Genomic DNA, 17,990 nt, shown 5'->3' on the forward strand with positions numbered 1-17,990 from the left:
CCCACTGAGCAACATGTCAACTTGCAGTGTCCTCCCCCACATTAATTACCATGCCAAGAACTGGAGTTTACTACTTCAGAGTCACTAGCCTCTCTCTCCAAATGTACCTCAAATAAATATATAATATGGGTTTTTTTTTTTAGTGTGTGATTTCTGTGCAAATATGCCTTTGAATTAAGCCACCTGCCTTTCTTTCATCTAGTGGCCGTTCGGCTACTCCTAAACCTGTCTATAGAAATTCTGAACATTCTCTTGCTTTCATTTCTCCAAGGCTGGCTCATTGTACCTACCCATTTAAGTATCAGGTCAAATGGCATCTTAAATGGGTCTTTTCTGCCCACCCAATCCAAAGTATCTCTCAACTCACTCCTTGTCCCAGTACCCTGTTTTATGTTTTTCAGAGCGTTTATTTCTAATCAAAATGATCTTTTCTTATTTATATATTTTCCTATTATTTCTCTACCCCTTCTAGAATTTATGTTCTATGAAAACAAGGACCTAGTTTTTCTTATAATCTGTGCGTAGAAACTATTTGTTAAATAAATTAATATGTGCGCATCGCTGGGAGCATTGTTTCTAAAAGACTGTCTTTCCCCTCTTTAATTTATACACCAATTGCCACATTTTTTATGCCATTTGGTCAAGACAATAAATATATATTCCCCTCAAATCCATCATGATCTTGAAGATGTATTCCTTTTCCTTGATTAAATTAAGCTGTGGGATTTATTATTATTATTATTTTTTAAATAGCTCTAGCAGCACCTTTGGCCTCTGCCAAGAACGTTTCCAGCTACGGATTTTTTTAAGCCTTAATCTTTCCTGAAATTAGATGGTGGCAGTTGCTAAGCTGCCAGCTGTTAACATGATCTCTGCAGTAGGAATACAACATGCAAACATGAGTGCTGTGGTCTCTAAAACCTCATAGTTAGCACTCACACATGTGGACACAGACAGGTGTCGAACAGGTTGGCAATTGAAAATGAAATGAGAGGATTCCCAGACCAGATGCAGAGACCTCATGGGACTTTAGCAACTTAAGTGAGGGTGCCCCCTCAAAGGTAGTGATGCCAAAACCTGATTTAATGCTGTCCTCAGATTAAAGTCTGTTTATATCCCCCAATTCTCAATAAATCCATTCTTTATGGAGTTAAGAGTGGATTGCGTTAAGTATATTGAACGTTTATCATTGCTATATCTTTCCACTGAAAGGATTTTCAATTGCAATATAGTATTATTATATAAGCTTTGTTCAGTAATATACAAGGAAGCTTCTAAGTGAAAACAAATACTAGGTCAGACCACCTGTTTCTGTCTAATTCCCTGTCATGTGGTGATGAGGCAGAGGGAAGTCTGCACAGTCTCCAGCTTGGGAGCCCAGGGAGCAGGGTGATTCCCCCCCACCCCCGGTCCCATAGCTTCTCTTTCAATGACCTATTTTAACTTCGTGCCAGCTGATAGGGACGCTTCTCTCAGAGTGCAGCTTCTCCCGATTACCCTTAATGTGGACACTGGCCAGCAACCCAGTAGGTATACGGTGTTAACGCTGTTCAGAAGCATTCACTAGACTCTGTGCTGCAGGGTCATTGTAGAGTCTTCTGCAGGAATGTGCTTTTACGTGACCTTGCAAAAGACATGGGTAAAGTGAGAGCTCTTGGGGATACTGAAGAACTCCGAAGAAGTGTAGAACGCAGCATCATTTTATGGAACTAGAGCCAGGGGCCAGTGAGTTAGAAGGATGGTATTCATGAAGTTAGTTGCTTCTGGAGCCAATGTATTCAAAAGCCAAACTGTACATTTTTTTTTCCCCAAAAAAAGTTGTCTCCTGGGTTGGGTTTCCTAATTCTTAGTGACAGCTTTGTTAGTCGTTGGTGTTTTGTTACTCTTCCATCTGTACTCATTGTTAAAGCCCGCAGCCCAGTAATCCGTGACAGATTCCAGGTCTGTTGAGTGACTTTAGAGAGAGTAAAATATTTAAAAAGTACAAAATAAAACAAGTGTTTAATACTTTATCATTTAATTCACCATGGCTTTAGAAAGTAGGTGATTCCTTTGAAGGTAAAGGGTTTTTTGGGGTTTTTTTTTTTTAAGGCTTTTTAAATATTTCTAAAGATCTTAAATTGGGTACTAAAAATTTTATATATCCATCATGTTAAATAATTTTTTAAAGTTAGCTAGAAATATAGTACTAAAAGCATAAAACAGCAACTGGACCTGTATTTCAAGTTATATTACAGAAGCAACACTGATGTTAAGCATGTTACATTGCATGTGTAAAAACAAGCCTTTGGACAGGTTATTTTGAAGACTAGATCTTAAATGGCAAGCAATTTTTAGCATTTGAGGTGGGTTCTTTAGTGCATGACCACATGAACATAATTAATGTAGAGATCTTTAGAGATGAATCCTTTTTTTAAAAAGTAACAATTTCAAAAACCTACTTTGAAATATATAATCAAGATAATGTCCCATTAGAAGTAAAGGGATAATATCTAAAACTCTATTTAGAGGCATCTCCACTTTTTTTCCCCTCAGTTCTTGTTCATTTACGTATTTATTCAACAAGTCTGTGAACTCAATGGGAAAGAAACAACCCAGGGGAGAGAGAAAGGAAGGGAGGGAGGGAGAGAACCAAGTGAAGCTGGGACACAGAAGCCGAGACAGGAAAGTCAACTGCCCTCAAGTCATTCCCAGCAGAGAAGCATATGGCCCCAAAATCAGTTCCGTCCCCGAATGGGCCAGGTGCCTTCACTCTGTTACAGCAACAAGGCAGGTCTCCAACCCCCAGGAAGAGCGAGAGGATGATGGTTTCCTGACGGCTGGGTGTGGTTTGCTGGGAGACTCCTACGGAACAGGCCTTCAGATTTCAGGTGCTCTCCATCAGTTATCCCTGATTCTCTCAAAGCTCTGTAGGGCGCATTTTCCTTGTCTGTGCTTGACAGGAACTCACACTGAGGTATGTAAGGGTTCGAGTGATTTCCCCAAGGTCAATACCCGAGATGAGTTGGAAAGAGTAAGTGGGGCTTCTCTTTTGCAATGGCAGGCTCCTGTTAAACCTGGCTTATCCCCTTCCCTTCCTTTTGAAATACCTTAACATAATTATCTTCAGAGAGCCCTTTTCTGGCCCAATTATTGAAAATATATCCCCTTCAGTATCATTCTCTTTACTCTGTTTTGTTTTTCTTCAAAAGCAACTCACACTCAAACTTGTTTGAGATAATTGTTTATTTGTAGAGTCTTCTCCATTCTGTATGAGATTGATTTTATTTTTCTAATTTTTTTTTCTGGTTCTGGGTACATTGTTGTAATGCTTAGGACCTAGAAATATTCATTGTAGATACTCAATAAATATTTGTTGAATGAATGAATGAGAGGAGAGAATACCCATAAGAACAGGGGAAGATATGAATATTATAAATGCACATGAAACTGAAGTCATTCACCCTTCTGATTAGTAAACAATGAAAGACTATCTCCCAGGTGGCTAAAAGGTATCAAAGAAGGACCAAATATCTTTCTAAAAGACTATATTAGCTAGTCTTCAAACTCTTTTGCTAATATGTCCCTTAAAATAATTTTGTACAACTTACAGGTCATTGTAAACTTTTTTTTTTTTTAAGAGAGAGTGGGGGGCGGGGGGGGAGGCAGGGGGAGAGGGAGATTATTGTTTTAGTTTAAAGATTTTATTTATTTGACAGCACGCACAAGCAGGGGGAACGGCGGCAGGGAGAGGCAGAAGCAGGCTCCTCACTGAGCAGGGAGACCCCGATGTGGGACTCGATCCCAGGACCCTGGGACCATGACCTGAGCCGAAGGCAGACACTTAACCAACTAAGCCACCCAGGCACCCGGGGGTGGGGAGGGGGGATTCTTAAGCAGGCTCCACGCCCAGCACAAAGCCCTACACAGGGCTTAATCTCAGGGCCCCGAGATCATGACCTGAGCCCGAATCAAGAGCCAGATGCTTAACTGACTGAACCAACCAGGTGCCCCAGGTCATTGTAAACCTTTCATCATGAATTTAAATAGTCGCAGTGGGTGCGGTGTATAAAATAAAACCATGAATTGTAAGCATGCGAAATAGGATCTAAGTGCTGCTGTGATTCTGTAGCTACCTGTAACCATTGAAAATTGTATTTTATTAACTTTTTCTCCTTGAATTCTTACTTCCCTGGCTCTTCCGCAACAGAATTTTACTCTTAGGAAATAAGTTATTATGTTTCAGAATCCTCTTCGATCGCTTTATCATGCTTCTCTGCAATTAAAAAGCAGTGTACAAAGTTAGAATAATTAAAAAAAAAATTCCTATGAAGTCCTAACTGCCAGTACCTTAGAATATGACCTTAGTTGGAAATAGTGTTCTAATTAGGATGAAGTCATACCAGAAAAGGGTGGGCCCCTAATTCAGTATGACTGGTGTCCTTCTAGATAAGAAGGTGCTTGGGAGTAGTCATGCAGACAGGGCGAACACCATGTGAAGATACAGGCAGAGATGGAGATGAAGCTTCTAGAAGCCAAGCCATGCCAAAAATTGATAGCAAACCACTAGACGTGATGGGAGAGACCAGGGATAGATCTCGAGATCCTCACAACCCTCAGAAGGAACCAACCTTGATTTTAAACTTCTAGCCTCCAGAACAAGGAGACAATAAACTTGTGTTTATGCCAGAAATAAACAAACTTAAGCAGAGAACAGAGATATCTCACAGACATAAAAAATAGCATAGGAAAGACAGAAAGCCCTTTTCCCTAAAAATAGCTTCGTCATTACTTCTTCTGCTAAACGCCCAGATTTATTTCCCCTTCTCCTTCTGTTTGAACAAACCAAGTTAAACTACCTGGATTGAATAAAAATAAGACTAGAAAAAGGAGAAAACAAACTCTTATAAACAAAAGGCTTTATGTATTAAGAATTATTTTATATTGATGTACATTTGCAATCATGACTAGCAGACAACTGATAAAAGTGTATAGGTACATGACAAAACCTGAACAATTATTAAACATGGAAAAGTTAAATTTTATTGGAATTGCCCTTCTTCACGAGCTGGTGGCTTCCCTTCCCAATTTTTCTGTAAATGAGTAATTTTTCTAAAATGAGAAAAGGTTTCAGATCAATTCCTTGTTTACAGCATTATTTAGAGATGTAAGCATGCAGAAGCCTGGCTCACCTAAGTAAGGAAGATGGAAACCGATTTGTCATAGCATCACTCATTTTCTCAACTGGCGTTGGGGTGTGTGTGTGTGTGTGTATGTGTGTGTGTGTGTGTTTTAAGTTCCTAAGTTAGATGACCCAAACACACAGTGATATAGCATAAAGAATATTTCTTATATTCTGTCATCCTATAACTAAATGAGTTCCTTCTAGAATTGTGCCAAAAGCAAAAAATGTAAAAACCATCTAATATTCAAATATTTTGTTTCACCTCTGAATGTAGAGAACCATACTGTTGCATCTGGAAGAATTCCTATCCAAACCTCACTACATAAATGCCTGTTAGAAAATGAAAGTTGGGTTACAGAGAGCTGTTTGTTTCTACTCTTTCTCCAGCTTGAGATTGAGGAAGTAAATCCTGTCAGTTCTCTAGTGGGAGATGAAGGGGAATCAAGGAGAATTTCCTGTCATTTGGCGAAATCAGACCTGGAAAGATCACTGTTGTTTCGAGGGTAGATAAGATGTGAGGTGGTAGGGAGAGGGGGAAAGTAATGGAGACCTATGAAGGGATTCTATAATATGAAAACTGATTTTGCTTAATTTATAAGAAACGTGGACTCTTGAAAAGTTTGTGAAAATGAGAGTTGGCTGAGATTAATAGAAAATATCTGACAGAAATAAGGCAGTAAAACAAAAAACAAATGGTTGCCCACATTTTAGGCAATAATGTACAGAATGAACATTACACAGAATGAGGTCAGTAACACAGAAGACAGGAGAAGCTCTAAATTTGAAAACTCTACCCACAGTGGTAAATATTAAAGAAAGGGAATACCCAATATGATTTAAAAAAACAAAAATCTGCTTATCTAATGGGAAGAGAACAGATAAAACAGAAGTAGTAATAAAAGCAACAGTGAAAGTAAAAACAATAAAAGGAACATTTTCTGATATTTGAAAGAAATTGGTCTGCAGATAACAGACTTACACATTTCAGGAAATTTAGTGAGAAGTTATCTTCAAACATTTCTTATAAAATATTTTTTTCAATTAAAAATACGTGTGTTGGGCTGTGTGGGTGGCTCAGTTGGTTAAGCGTCTGCCTCTGGCTCAGGTCCTGATCCCGGGGTCCTGGGATAGAGCCCTGCGTGGAGCTCCCTGCTCAGCGGGAAGTCTCCTTCTCCCTCTCCCTTGCCCCTCCCCCGTTCATGCTCTCTCTCTCCAGTAAAATCTTGGGAAAAAATGTGTGTTGCCTTCTACATCTTAACACTCAACTACAGAAGGCGGTAGAATTAGATCTACAGAGAATTGATGGGACATTGTGTGACTTGAGAATTTAGTATACATCTATGTTCTGTAAGTCACCTTCCTGAAAATATTTAAAGCAAAACTCCTGGTATTTGAGATGAATGAGTATAGTTTCTCAGAAATATGAAACTTAAAATACGAAAGAAAAATGATAGTAGAGCTAAATCTCTATTACTATTATAAAATATCTTGAGTCAAACATAAACATGAAAAATGATTCCTGAACACATTATAGACATATGAAGTAATTTTTTTTAAAAGATTTATTTATTTTGGAGAGCGGTGGGGGGCAGGTGGCAGAGGGAGAGGAAGAAAGAGAATCCCAAGCGGACTCCTCGCTGAGCACAGAGCCTGACGGAGGACTCAGTCTCAGGACCCTATAAGATCATGACCTGAGCCATAATCAAGAGTCAGATGCTCAACTGACTGAGCCACCCAGGCGCCGCATGAAGTAATTATAACAAAATGGGAAACCTAATTTCCAGATTTTTGTCAAAGTTAATGAATAGAGTGATAAAAACAGGCTGTACTCCTCAAGTTATATAAGAAGCAGTCAAAAATGATTTTGTTTTTTAATAGAGAAAATATGGGGTTAGCTCTGGCCTTGAAAAGTTTTAAAGTAACTAGTATAGAACAAAAATGGGATGCTGAGAAAACTTTTGTAACCCTAAAACATTTTTGACACTACACCAAAAACTAATGATGGTGGCTAACTGAACATAATAAAAATATACATATAAACCTAAAACAGAAGACAGCAACGTATATATGTGTATGTTCTTACTATACATGTATTAAATATATATATTAGGAGTCTGATTCTCAGAATGGGATTAAACAACAAAATCCATATGTGTGGTGATTTTAAGAACTACACCACAAACGGAAAGAATATGGAGAGAAAGTAGCGTGACAATACTCAGACCAAGGAAAATTTAAGAGCAGTATTAAACACATCAAAGGATGATAATTTTACATTCATTGAAAATATAATCAACAATTACTATAAAACAAATGATTTATTGAATATGTATCTGAGAGGAGAAAATTAAGGAATAATGCCTCAGATTACTTGCTATTCACTTTCCTTTCTCTCCCATATCCAAAGTAGTCTTAATAGTCTTTGATTATAGTTTCTTACAGATAACTATATATCTTATAGCTGTCTTTAATAACTTTGTCAGAAAATAAGAGGTAATTGGCTTATTTGGGAAAGCAGTGTAAATTTCAAAATGTGAATCACAAAGTAATATGGTATATTTGAAGGAATACCTAACTAGATTTGAGGAGACTTGTGTTTCTAGACTTAAGACGATGATTTCCTCCTAGGTGACCTTGGGAAAGTCAGTTTCCTCATCTGTGAACCCTGGAGTTGAGATCATGATCCCAAGGGCCCAGAACCCGGCTCCCTCAATACCACTATGTTCTAGAGAATAATCTTAATGTTTTCTTTTCATTGAAGCTTAGCCCTGGGTTTAAGTACCTGTGATTTAGTGAGACTTGAGTCCCCTAGATATCATAGTCTCCAGTTTCCACATGTATTCTCTTAAGATCCTCACCACACAAAATCTATAATTCTATCAAACGTAATATTTCATTAGTTAATTTTTACTGATTAAGTAAATACCTTGTAGAGTGTGAAGACAGTACTATCAGAAAGTAAACCTGTACTGTTGTGGAATCCAATCCCATCTATGCTATTACATAATATGTATCATATATATATGAATGAAATTATATATATATAAGAATGAAATTATACAGTTTATTAAGTTCCATTACAATTCCAAAGCTGCTTATTATTTTTCCTGGTCAGTTTTCAATTTGCAATACTTTCTAATATTTTGGCTTTGCCTTTCTCTCAAAGTAAAAACATATAAAATACAGGAGGCTCTCATTTAAGTGCATCAGATGTTTTTGAGAAGGTAGGACTTTCTTTTTAATATAATCACTCCCTAATCACTTGTTTCCCAATTATTTTTTGATTTTTTTTCTCTCCGGAATTATCTTAGCATTTTAATGAGTTTCTTATGACTGTGATCACATCATCGTTACCAGTATAAGAATAAGACCTGGTTCTTCCAGGACTTTTAGATCTGGGTCCATCACAAAATGGATGCTGAAGACAGCCTAGTTAGATAAGGGAATGAATTTAACCTCATGTTCATTGTTTCCTAAACATTTAAATTAGAGTGTTTGACATTTTAAAAAAATCAAATACTACTTGTAAGTGGAGGAAGATTCATCAAAGAGTACAAGTTGGGTGATTTGGACTGCTAGACTGTTAGTATTTTTTTTTAAACGGGTAAGTGATCTATCAAATAGATTTTTGAATGTGGCTGAATATTTTATTGCATTGAAATAAATTTAATTTCATGGAGAAATTAAAAGGCAGGGACTATATGCCAGATACTGTGGGAGCTGGTGAGTCAAAAACAACACACACTAGTAAATGCAGTTAGAAACGTGTCAAGGGGACAAGTTTACAAGGGTCCTGGAAGGAGGAGTAGGGTTTATAGATTAGGAAATATAAATCATGTGATTTTAAAGGTGAAGGTGATATATTCCTGCTTGGGAGTTCAGGTGGAAAAATGAATAAAAGTGGACGAGTCTTGTTGGAGAGCCTGTCTGGAGACCAAACACAGTGGTAGCTATAAATTCCAACTAATATGTGAGGGAGATTTTTGCAAGCCGTGCAGGGAAGGCAGACCTTTCTGTGTTAGTCATCTTTCTCCCAGAGATTCCAGATTGTCCGTGTGGTGATGTGTTAGGAGACTTTCTTTCAGCCAGGCTTTTAAGATTCTTCCAAATGAAAGAACGGAACAGGAAACATATGAATTATTGGCTCAATATAGTTTCTACTTTGTTAATATTGGTCAGAAAAGTATTACTTGGTAGTAGTCTCCTGAAGTCTAATAATTATATTTTAACTATAAGACAAATTTGACCATATTTTGGTTTCATATACTAACCCCATCATAGATTTTTTTTTCCTGGAATGCAGTGAAATGTAGTGAAGATGTATGGTTTTTCTCATACATATGAAAGTTAGACCTGTTATTCAGAATCTCCATTAAAAAAATTAAAAGAAAATTAACGGATTAGCCAAAGGGTTTGAACTGGTGGTCTTGGTTAGTCCTAAGGTAATGCTAAGAATTCTTTTGTGGAAAACACCTAGAAATGCTGGGTAAGATATAATACACATCTTTTTAAATGCATAGCTCTACTAGCCCTCCTGCAAGAGGGAAAACCTCGGGGACCAAATAGTGAAGCTTGTACATTGACATCGTAGCTGTATTGGGGCTGGAGTATGGGGACAAGGTGTTGATGTTGGTGTGTAGGGATTTTATTATTCACTCAGAGGAAGAAAACGTATCCTGAGGCATTCTCAAAGTGGGAATTGGGGTAAGAGATCTTCTCATAAAAAGCTTAAACAGAGCTAGATCTCCGTGAAATGTGGACTAGAAGAAAACCTGCCCCCGAGGCTGGTAAATTTATATTTGGCCTTCAGCTCTGAATATGAGGTAAAAATGACTCCTGAGAATTTGTAACTATTAACCTATACTCAGAGAATGTTGAAGTTCTAATTTATTTTATACAAATATAGGGGAAATGCCCGAGTTAAGAGATTAACGTAAAAAGTACTTCTGGATTGATGATGTACTGAGGCATCCAACATTTTTAAAAAATTGTTTCTGGAGATACGAACCTTTAACATGGGTTTTATAAAAATATCCGCAGATGAACCAGTGCTGGATATGAGCTCATAATTAAAAATTACAAAACAGTAAACGAATTATTTACATGCCCAAGAATTTCAGTAATAATTGTCATGTATATAAACTATAAAATAACTGCATTTACATTGATGAAATTTATAGACTGATTCAAAAGAACAAGAAAACAAAACACAATACTATGAAAAATGAACAAGCAGGTTTGGAATGGGGCTAGGTAGAGCTACTAGTAAAAATTAGAAACAGTCATTGAAATTACACCCTTATTGGACAGGTTAGACAATAAGTTAGACACATCTAAAGAGAAAGTGATGTAATTAATGATAGAATATTATAATCTTAAGAAATTACTCAGTACTCAGCCTAGAGAAATGAAGAAGCATAAAATATGCAAAGAGCTTAAAAGATAGGAAAGAATCTGCAGTTCCAAGATACTTCTGACAGAATTTGCAGAAAGGATAAAGGGAAAAGGACAATATTTGGAGAGATAATGAATAAGATTCTAAAATTGATAAAAGTCATGAATTCTCAGATGCAAGAAATACTGCAGCTATCAATCAGGATAAACGTTAAAATTCCCCTGAATTTTACAGTAAAACAACAGGATAACAGGGGTGCCTGATTGCCTTTGCCGGTAGAGCTTGTGATTCTCAATTTCAGGGTTGAAAGTGAGCCCCACATTGTGGGGTGGAGTTTACTTAATTTTTTTAAAATTAAAAATCAAAACACAGGATAACAAAGATAAAGAGAACATTTAAAAGAAACCAGAGAGAAAAGACCAAAATTAACTACAAGGGGACCACAATTGGACTTTCATTGCACTTTTCAACATGGATGTATAAGCTTTCTGACAATGGAATAATATTGTCAAAGTGCTGAAGGATTACTAGCCTAGAACACGATATAACCAACTAAACTGTCATTCATAAGGTAGGATTGATATACAATGGAATATTAGCCATCAGAAAGAACGATTACCCAGCATTTGCAGCAACATGGACGGGACTGGAGGAGATTATGCTAAGTGAAATAAGTCAAACAGAGAAAAACAATTATCATATGGTTTCACTCATTTATGGAACATCAATAGGGAAATCGGTAGGAGAAGGAAGGGAAGAATGAAGGGGGGGTAAACAGAAGGGGGAATGAACCATGAGAGACTATGGACTCTGGGAAACAAACTGAGGGCTTCAGAGGGGAGGGGGGTGGGGGAGTGGGATAGGCCGGTGATGGGTATTAAGGAGGGCACGTATTGCATGGAGCACTGGGTGTTATACGCAAACGATCATGGAACTTTACATCAAAAACTAAGGATGTACTGTATGGTGACTAACATAATAAATTTTTAAAAACTTATTTTAAAATACTCAAAAAGCTTTCACTAAAGAAGGAAGATGAATTCAATGATAGAGTGTGATTGAAGAAACAGTGGCCAAAAAATGGGTAAAGAGGGGCGCCTGGGTGGCACAGCAGTTAAGCGTCTGCCTTCAGCTCAGGGCATGATCCCGGCGTTATGGGATCGAGCCCCACATCAGGCTCCTCCGCTATGAGCCTGCTTCTTCCTCTCCCACTCCCCCTGCTTGTGTTCCCTCTCTCACTGGCTGTCTCTATCTCTGTCAAATAAATAAATAAAATCTTTAAAAAAAAATGGGTAAAGAAAACGGCCACTATAAATATTGACTGTATCAGATAATGAATTTGAATATTTTCTCTTACTAAATGTTAACACACTAAATATTACTAAAACAAATCACAACTAACAAAATGAGCCCTGATTTGTAAGATGGGAGGTAATAATACAGCACTCAACGTTCTCCGTATTCAGAAGGGATGAGTTAAAAACACAATAGGATTGAAGAGAAAAATGACTAAAAAAAAATAAAAACGGAATTATAGTTTCCACACTGTCAGAGGAAAGAGGAGATTTTGTTAATGTTTAATAGCAACAGGGAATAGGAGAAAAGTAGACATGTCAATGAGCACAGTTAGATGATAGAAATAATTCCAAATATATCACAAAATATAACAAATATAAATGATCTTGGCTTGCCTGTTAGAAGATTAGATTTTTGGAGACTTAAAAAATCCGACTATATATTGTTAATAGAAGTTTAAAATAGAACACAGTGTAAATGAGATTAAAAGATGAAAACATTTTCAGGCATATACTAACCAAAAGAAAGGTTGTATAGCTTTGTGAATATCCAACAAAATAAACTTCAAGGCAAAAAAAAACCTTTTAGGGATTAAAAAAAAAACCTACATAAATATAAATGAAGCCATTTACCAGCAATATGCAATAGACATAGAAGGTATAACAAAGGTATATATGTGTAAGATTATTTGTCTTCAAAAAAATATAAAGCAACATTCGAGGGAGTCGTATGAAGAATTCACAGACAGCATTGGTAGGAAATTTTAACATACCTCTCAGTAATTGACACAACGGAAGAAATATTAGAAAACTGTGTGGAATATTTTTCTACACAATTAGTAAATTTGATATAATGGATATAATCACTGAACAATAGTTGCAAAAGATGCATTCTTTTTAAGCATTCTTTTAACAATTGGCCATGCCTTAGGTAACAGAGCAGGTCTCAAAAAAGACCAAAATTCTGAATCATTCTGGTCACAATGGAATTACTTTAAAACTCAGTAAGAAAAGTGTAACTGCAGATCCAGATTTAAAAACATGCTTGTAAATGGCTTATGTGTAGAAAAGAACTAATGAACGTAAGAAATATTTAGAACTGAACGAATGAAAATGCTATATAGACTTGCGAGATGAAGCAAAGGTAAATTTAGAATAAATCTAAATATACACGCATTTAAGTTTATTAAACTTGTATAACGAATAACTGAAAATGAATAAGCTAAGGAGATGAATGAAAATGTTCATGAAAGAATAAAGTTAACCCCTCCAAAAAAGAAGGGAGAAATAAAAAAGATCACAGAAATTAAGGAATAAAAACAAAGAGTAACAAAGTGTAAAGATATTCTTTGCAAGCGCTCAAAAAAGGCAATAAACCTTTAGCAAAACTGATTCTGGAAAGAGGATTTGAATGACTGATACATTAGAAAATGAGCAAACTTGTTTAATAAAGAAACCCACAGAAAAAGAAATCCCAAGTGGCTAATAAAATGAGGACATGCTCAGCTCTATTAGTAATGAGAATTATAAATTCAGGTACTAGTGAGATACCACTTCGCATTCATCAAAATTGGTAAAATATAAAAAGACTGAAAATACCAAGTTTGGCAAACGTGTAGTATCAGGAGCTCTCATGTACCACTGGTGTATGTATGAATTGGAAAGTAGTTTTGCAATATCTAGTAAGGATGAAGAAAATACACATGCCCTACAACCTAGCAGTTCCACCCCCTGGTGTAGCCCTTCAGATAGCTCACACGTGTACAAGAATGACGTTAGGCATTATTTTTAAGAGCAACTAATGTAAGAAACTGAAGGCCATCACTAGAGCACTGCATGCGTAAAGTGTCACAATTCAGTTCACAGTATATGTATCGATATGGTTAAATATGTTGAACTTTTGGGGGGTGGAGTTGCAGAAGAAATGTGTCTGATTCATTGATACAAAGTTTAAAAATGTGTGAAGAAATACTCTATCAATTTACTTACATGGTAATTGTGATTTATATATTTGGTCTTCATCCCCATTCTAACACAGAACCCTTGTACTTTTCCTAATGAGTGATAAAAGGTGTCTTTTGTTATGTTAATGGTGACTTGTAGAACCCACCTAAGGATGGGCAGCTGCTTGCCTAGAGGACTAGGTGTGTGATTAGAGTTGGAACTTTCACTCCTACCTACCCCACACCCACCCAGAGGGGAGGGGAGAGGGGCTGGACATTGAATAAATCGCTAATGGGCAATGATTTCATTAGTCATGCCAGTGTAATGAAGCTTCTATGAAAACCCAGAAGAAGGGGATTGGGAGTTTCCAGGTTGGTGAACAGATGATTTAGGGAGGAGGTTATGGGAACTCCTAATCTGTAGCCCATCAGAAATACAAGTAATAATTTGGACTAGCATCTGAAGTACAAGGAAAGGGTGGATAGGAACCTCCAATCTATAGATTACAGCCTGAGGTTATGATTGGCATCTGAAGGGGGGTTGGGGGTGGGGGCATCTTGTAGCACTGAACCCTTAACCTATGAAATTCTAATTCTGTGTGCTCTCTTGGAATAGAGTTAGAATTGAGTGTATTGTGGGACACCCAGCTGGGGTCCAGAGCATTGTTAGTTATAGGTGTGGAAACCATCCTGCCTACATACCCAACAGGTTGGAACTGGGTCTAGGAACCAAAAATATTGTATGTAATAAAACTTTTAAAACATGCATGGAAGTAATACAGAATTCAGCATGGTAATTACCTCTATGGAGAGAGAAAAGAAAATGTGTTTGAGTAGATAAAACTATACAAAAAATCCTGAAGCATATATATACAAGAAGTTATGATTCAGGGGCACCTGGGTGGTTCAATTGGTTAAGCATCCAACTCCTGGTTTCAGCTCAGGTCATGATCTCAGAGTCCTGAGATCGAGCCTTGTGTCAGGCTCCACCCTCTGTCTGGAGTTTGCTTAAATTGCTCTCTTCCTCTGCCCCTCTTCCCCACACGCACGCTCTTTCTCAAATCTTTAAAACAGAAAAAAGTTATGATTAAAGAAAGCTGGATGATGGGTATAGACATGTTAGTATATTATTGTACTTTTGTTCATGATTGAAATATTTTCTATTTTTAAGACAACACTACATTAAATCACTTTATGGAAGAATAGTGGAACTTGGGACTAAGTTATCGCCCCTAAGTAAGAGAATGAGCTTTTTAGAACAAATAAATGGAAATATAACGTCATTGTTTACCACCCACCACCACAGCACTCCCAAACCCCCCACAATCATACCTTTTTACACAAGGAAACTGAAGCCGCCTTTAGTGACAGACCCCCTAGGAGCCACGGCCTGGTTTCATCTGTAAGCCTTGGGCATAGGCAGGTGAAAAAGTAAAGTCATCGACAGTCTATGAAGGGAAGAAAAGGAGAACTTCGGAGTACAGGAGCCACAGGTGTTTCAGGTTATTTGCGCCAGTAGTCCCTTCAACAAGGTTTTACGTATTTTTTTAAATGGAAATAGCTGTGCTGTTTTTGCTCATTAAAATATAATTCAGGGGCACCTGGCTGGCTCGGTAGAGCATGCAACTCGATGTCGGAGCTGTGAGCTTGAGCCCCGTGATCAATGCAGAAATTACTTAAAATTTTTTTAAACAAAATTCATATTTTTTGAAAAACCCTTTGCTGCATCAAAGGGATTGTGTGTTACACGGGAAGGCTTACAGGATCTAAGTTTGCAGCAGGCTGGCGACTCCGGCAGGGGCTGACACTGCCGTCCCAAAGCAGAATTGCGTCTTCTCTAGGTAACCTCAGTTGCTGCTCTTCTCTGTCCCCTCCACGTGGGTAGATACTAGTTCTTTGCTGAATATATATTTTGCATACATCTTCTCTTAGTTTGTGGCTTTGCCTTTTTACTTCCTGCATGTTATCCTTTAGTGAGGAGAATTTCTTAATTTTACCGTAGTCCGTGTAATTTTTTTTCTTTCATGATTAGCTCCCCCTTTGAGTCCTCTTTAATCTTTGCCTATTAAAAGCTATTTTTATGTTTCCTTAGTTTCAACTGTATTTAAAAGTGGAAAGGGGGCATAATTCACATTACCTGAAACTGTTTTCCATGGATCCTGTGTTGTAAGATATTTTTCAATTTAGTATTAATCCACCAAACATTCTTATGTCCTGCTGGGAACAGCACCTCCTCTCTCTATTTTGGGGGAACTTCTCAGAGCCCACCTATTATAGCAGATGATATTCTTGGCCACAGATGTAAGCTCTTGACCCAAATTGGGCTAACGTTACTTTTACCCCTTAGCCACGGTGATTGGTGCAAATACGGCCTTATGACTCAGGGTGGGACAGTCAGGGAGGTGGCTGAGAGCTGTTCGCAGCTGTGGTTCCAGCTCAGTCAGTCTGCAGCACCAGAAAATGAAGCCAGTTTCTGAAGAGAAGTAGAATGGGGAGGCAGCGGATCTTGGCCATGTTAAGTCACTGGCTGCCTAAAACACTCCACTCTGGACCTTCCTGTGGGTTTGGTTACGTGGGCCAGTAAATTGTCAACTTTCATTAAAATCTTTTTTTTTTCTTGGTTGAGTTAAAGGCTTAAACATGTTTTAAAATGTAGTTCCATGGGGCGCCTGGGTGGCTCAGTCGATTAAGCGTTGGACTCTTGATTTCAGCTCAGGTCCTGATCTCAAGGTCCTGAGATAGAGCGCCACGTGGACTCTGCACTGAGCCTGGCGCGTACTTAAGATTCTGTCTCTCCCTCTGCCCCCCCCCACCTTGCCCTCTCGAACATGCGTGCACGCGCTCGCTCTCTCTCAAAAAATAAAAATGTAGTTCCATGATCACGTCAGTTTGAGAATGCTCCTATTATGTCTTACTCTCTGAGATTCACAAAGTATGTTAGCCTATTAAAGGTCATAAGAAAACATGCAGTAGAAGAAGCCTGTTCATCTTTATTTAACCCAGTAATTCTCAAATTTATTTTTAACATGAATGCTTTTTTATGGTCTTCTATTAATATCTCATAGAATCTTGGCCAGCAGATCGTTGGTTTGGGAAATGCTGGATCATGGGCATGGAAGGCCTAACTGCAAGCGGATAGACGAAAGGTGCTTTAATTCCGAGCTAGGTTTTGAAAAATGCTGACATTTAATAATTTAAGAGCAAATCGTGTTATTTTTAAAATTTGGCAAAGACTCTTGTGATAAAAAAATTGAATGCAAGCAATCTGCAAACTTTTTCTTGTGCAGGTTAGCCAATATACATTTGCTATGTGCAGTTATAGAGAAAAAAAGTCTGAACCACAGGAACTAATGCAGCTCGAAGGATACACTGTGGATTATACAGATCCCCACCCAGGTAATTCTAAATTGTATCACTTTCTCTGCCATTCATGTATGGGTGAAATTCTCATAAATATCCTGTCTCTGTTCTAGGTTTCAAACTCCATTGAATGAATAGGGGACATATTTCACTTATGTACCTAAATAAGACTTCATGAGATTGAAAGTATATCTTTCTGAGGGCTACTTAGCTTTAGCCATAACTCATCATTTCTGTTTTCTTTAGGACAAGGATACAATATGTGAAAGTTACGTAATAGAAAAATTATATGAGAGATATCAGCAATGTTTATATGAACTTCTTTACTGGAAACCAAAAGGTACAAGAGACAGAAATAGGGAATGGAGTGGCAAATGAACTTTTGTATATTCTACCAATTTTCTTCCCAATATCACATTCTTAAATTCTCTCCCTATTTCCATATTAATACTAGGTATGTACTAGATGTTTGGTATCTAACATTGGTGAGGGAATGAATTAATGAATAGGTGGAGATTAATGAAATTAATAAAGCAATACTGAGAAATATGTAGATTTAATAAATACAGAGATTAAGAATTTAATATGGAGACAGTAAAAGTAGGACTCTGTGATCGAATTCACTAATTGGTCACAGCAAAATATCTTCTTTGTGAAAGAATTTTGCAAAAGATAAAATACCATACAGATACAAGTATCACTTTTGCCCTACCTATATTTCTTTTCTCCTAAAATCACCACATATTTTTCCTGCACGTAGAATAAGAAATGTGCCAAAAGAGAAGATTTTCTTCTCTGACATGAGCTTGCAGACTGTCTATATATTACTATGG

At 37.4% G+C, this 17,990-nt stretch overlaps 1 protein-coding gene across 3 annotated transcripts in view; it reads left to right on the forward strand.

The window, feature by feature from the left end:
• CADPS2 (calcium dependent secretion activator 2) overlaps nucleotides 1-17,990 on the forward strand; it is a 528,567-nt gene that overhangs the window by 357,233 nt on the left and 153,344 nt on the right. For all 3 annotated transcript variants that reach the window (XM_040644062.1, XM_040644063.1, XM_040644064.1), the window contains exon 10: nucleotides 17,085-17,193. In XM_040644062.1, the coding sequence (XP_040499996.1) occupies nucleotides 17,085-17,193 (109 nt within the window). The remainder of the gene's footprint in view (nucleotides 1-17,084; nucleotides 17,194-17,990) is intronic.

Source organism: Ursus maritimus, unplaced genomic scaffold, assembly GCF_017311325.1.
Source record: "Ursus maritimus isolate PB19 unplaced genomic scaffold, ASM1731132v1 scaffold_3, whole genome shotgun sequence".
Lineage (NCBI taxonomy): Eukaryota > Metazoa > Chordata > Mammalia > Carnivora > Ursidae > Ursus > Ursus maritimus.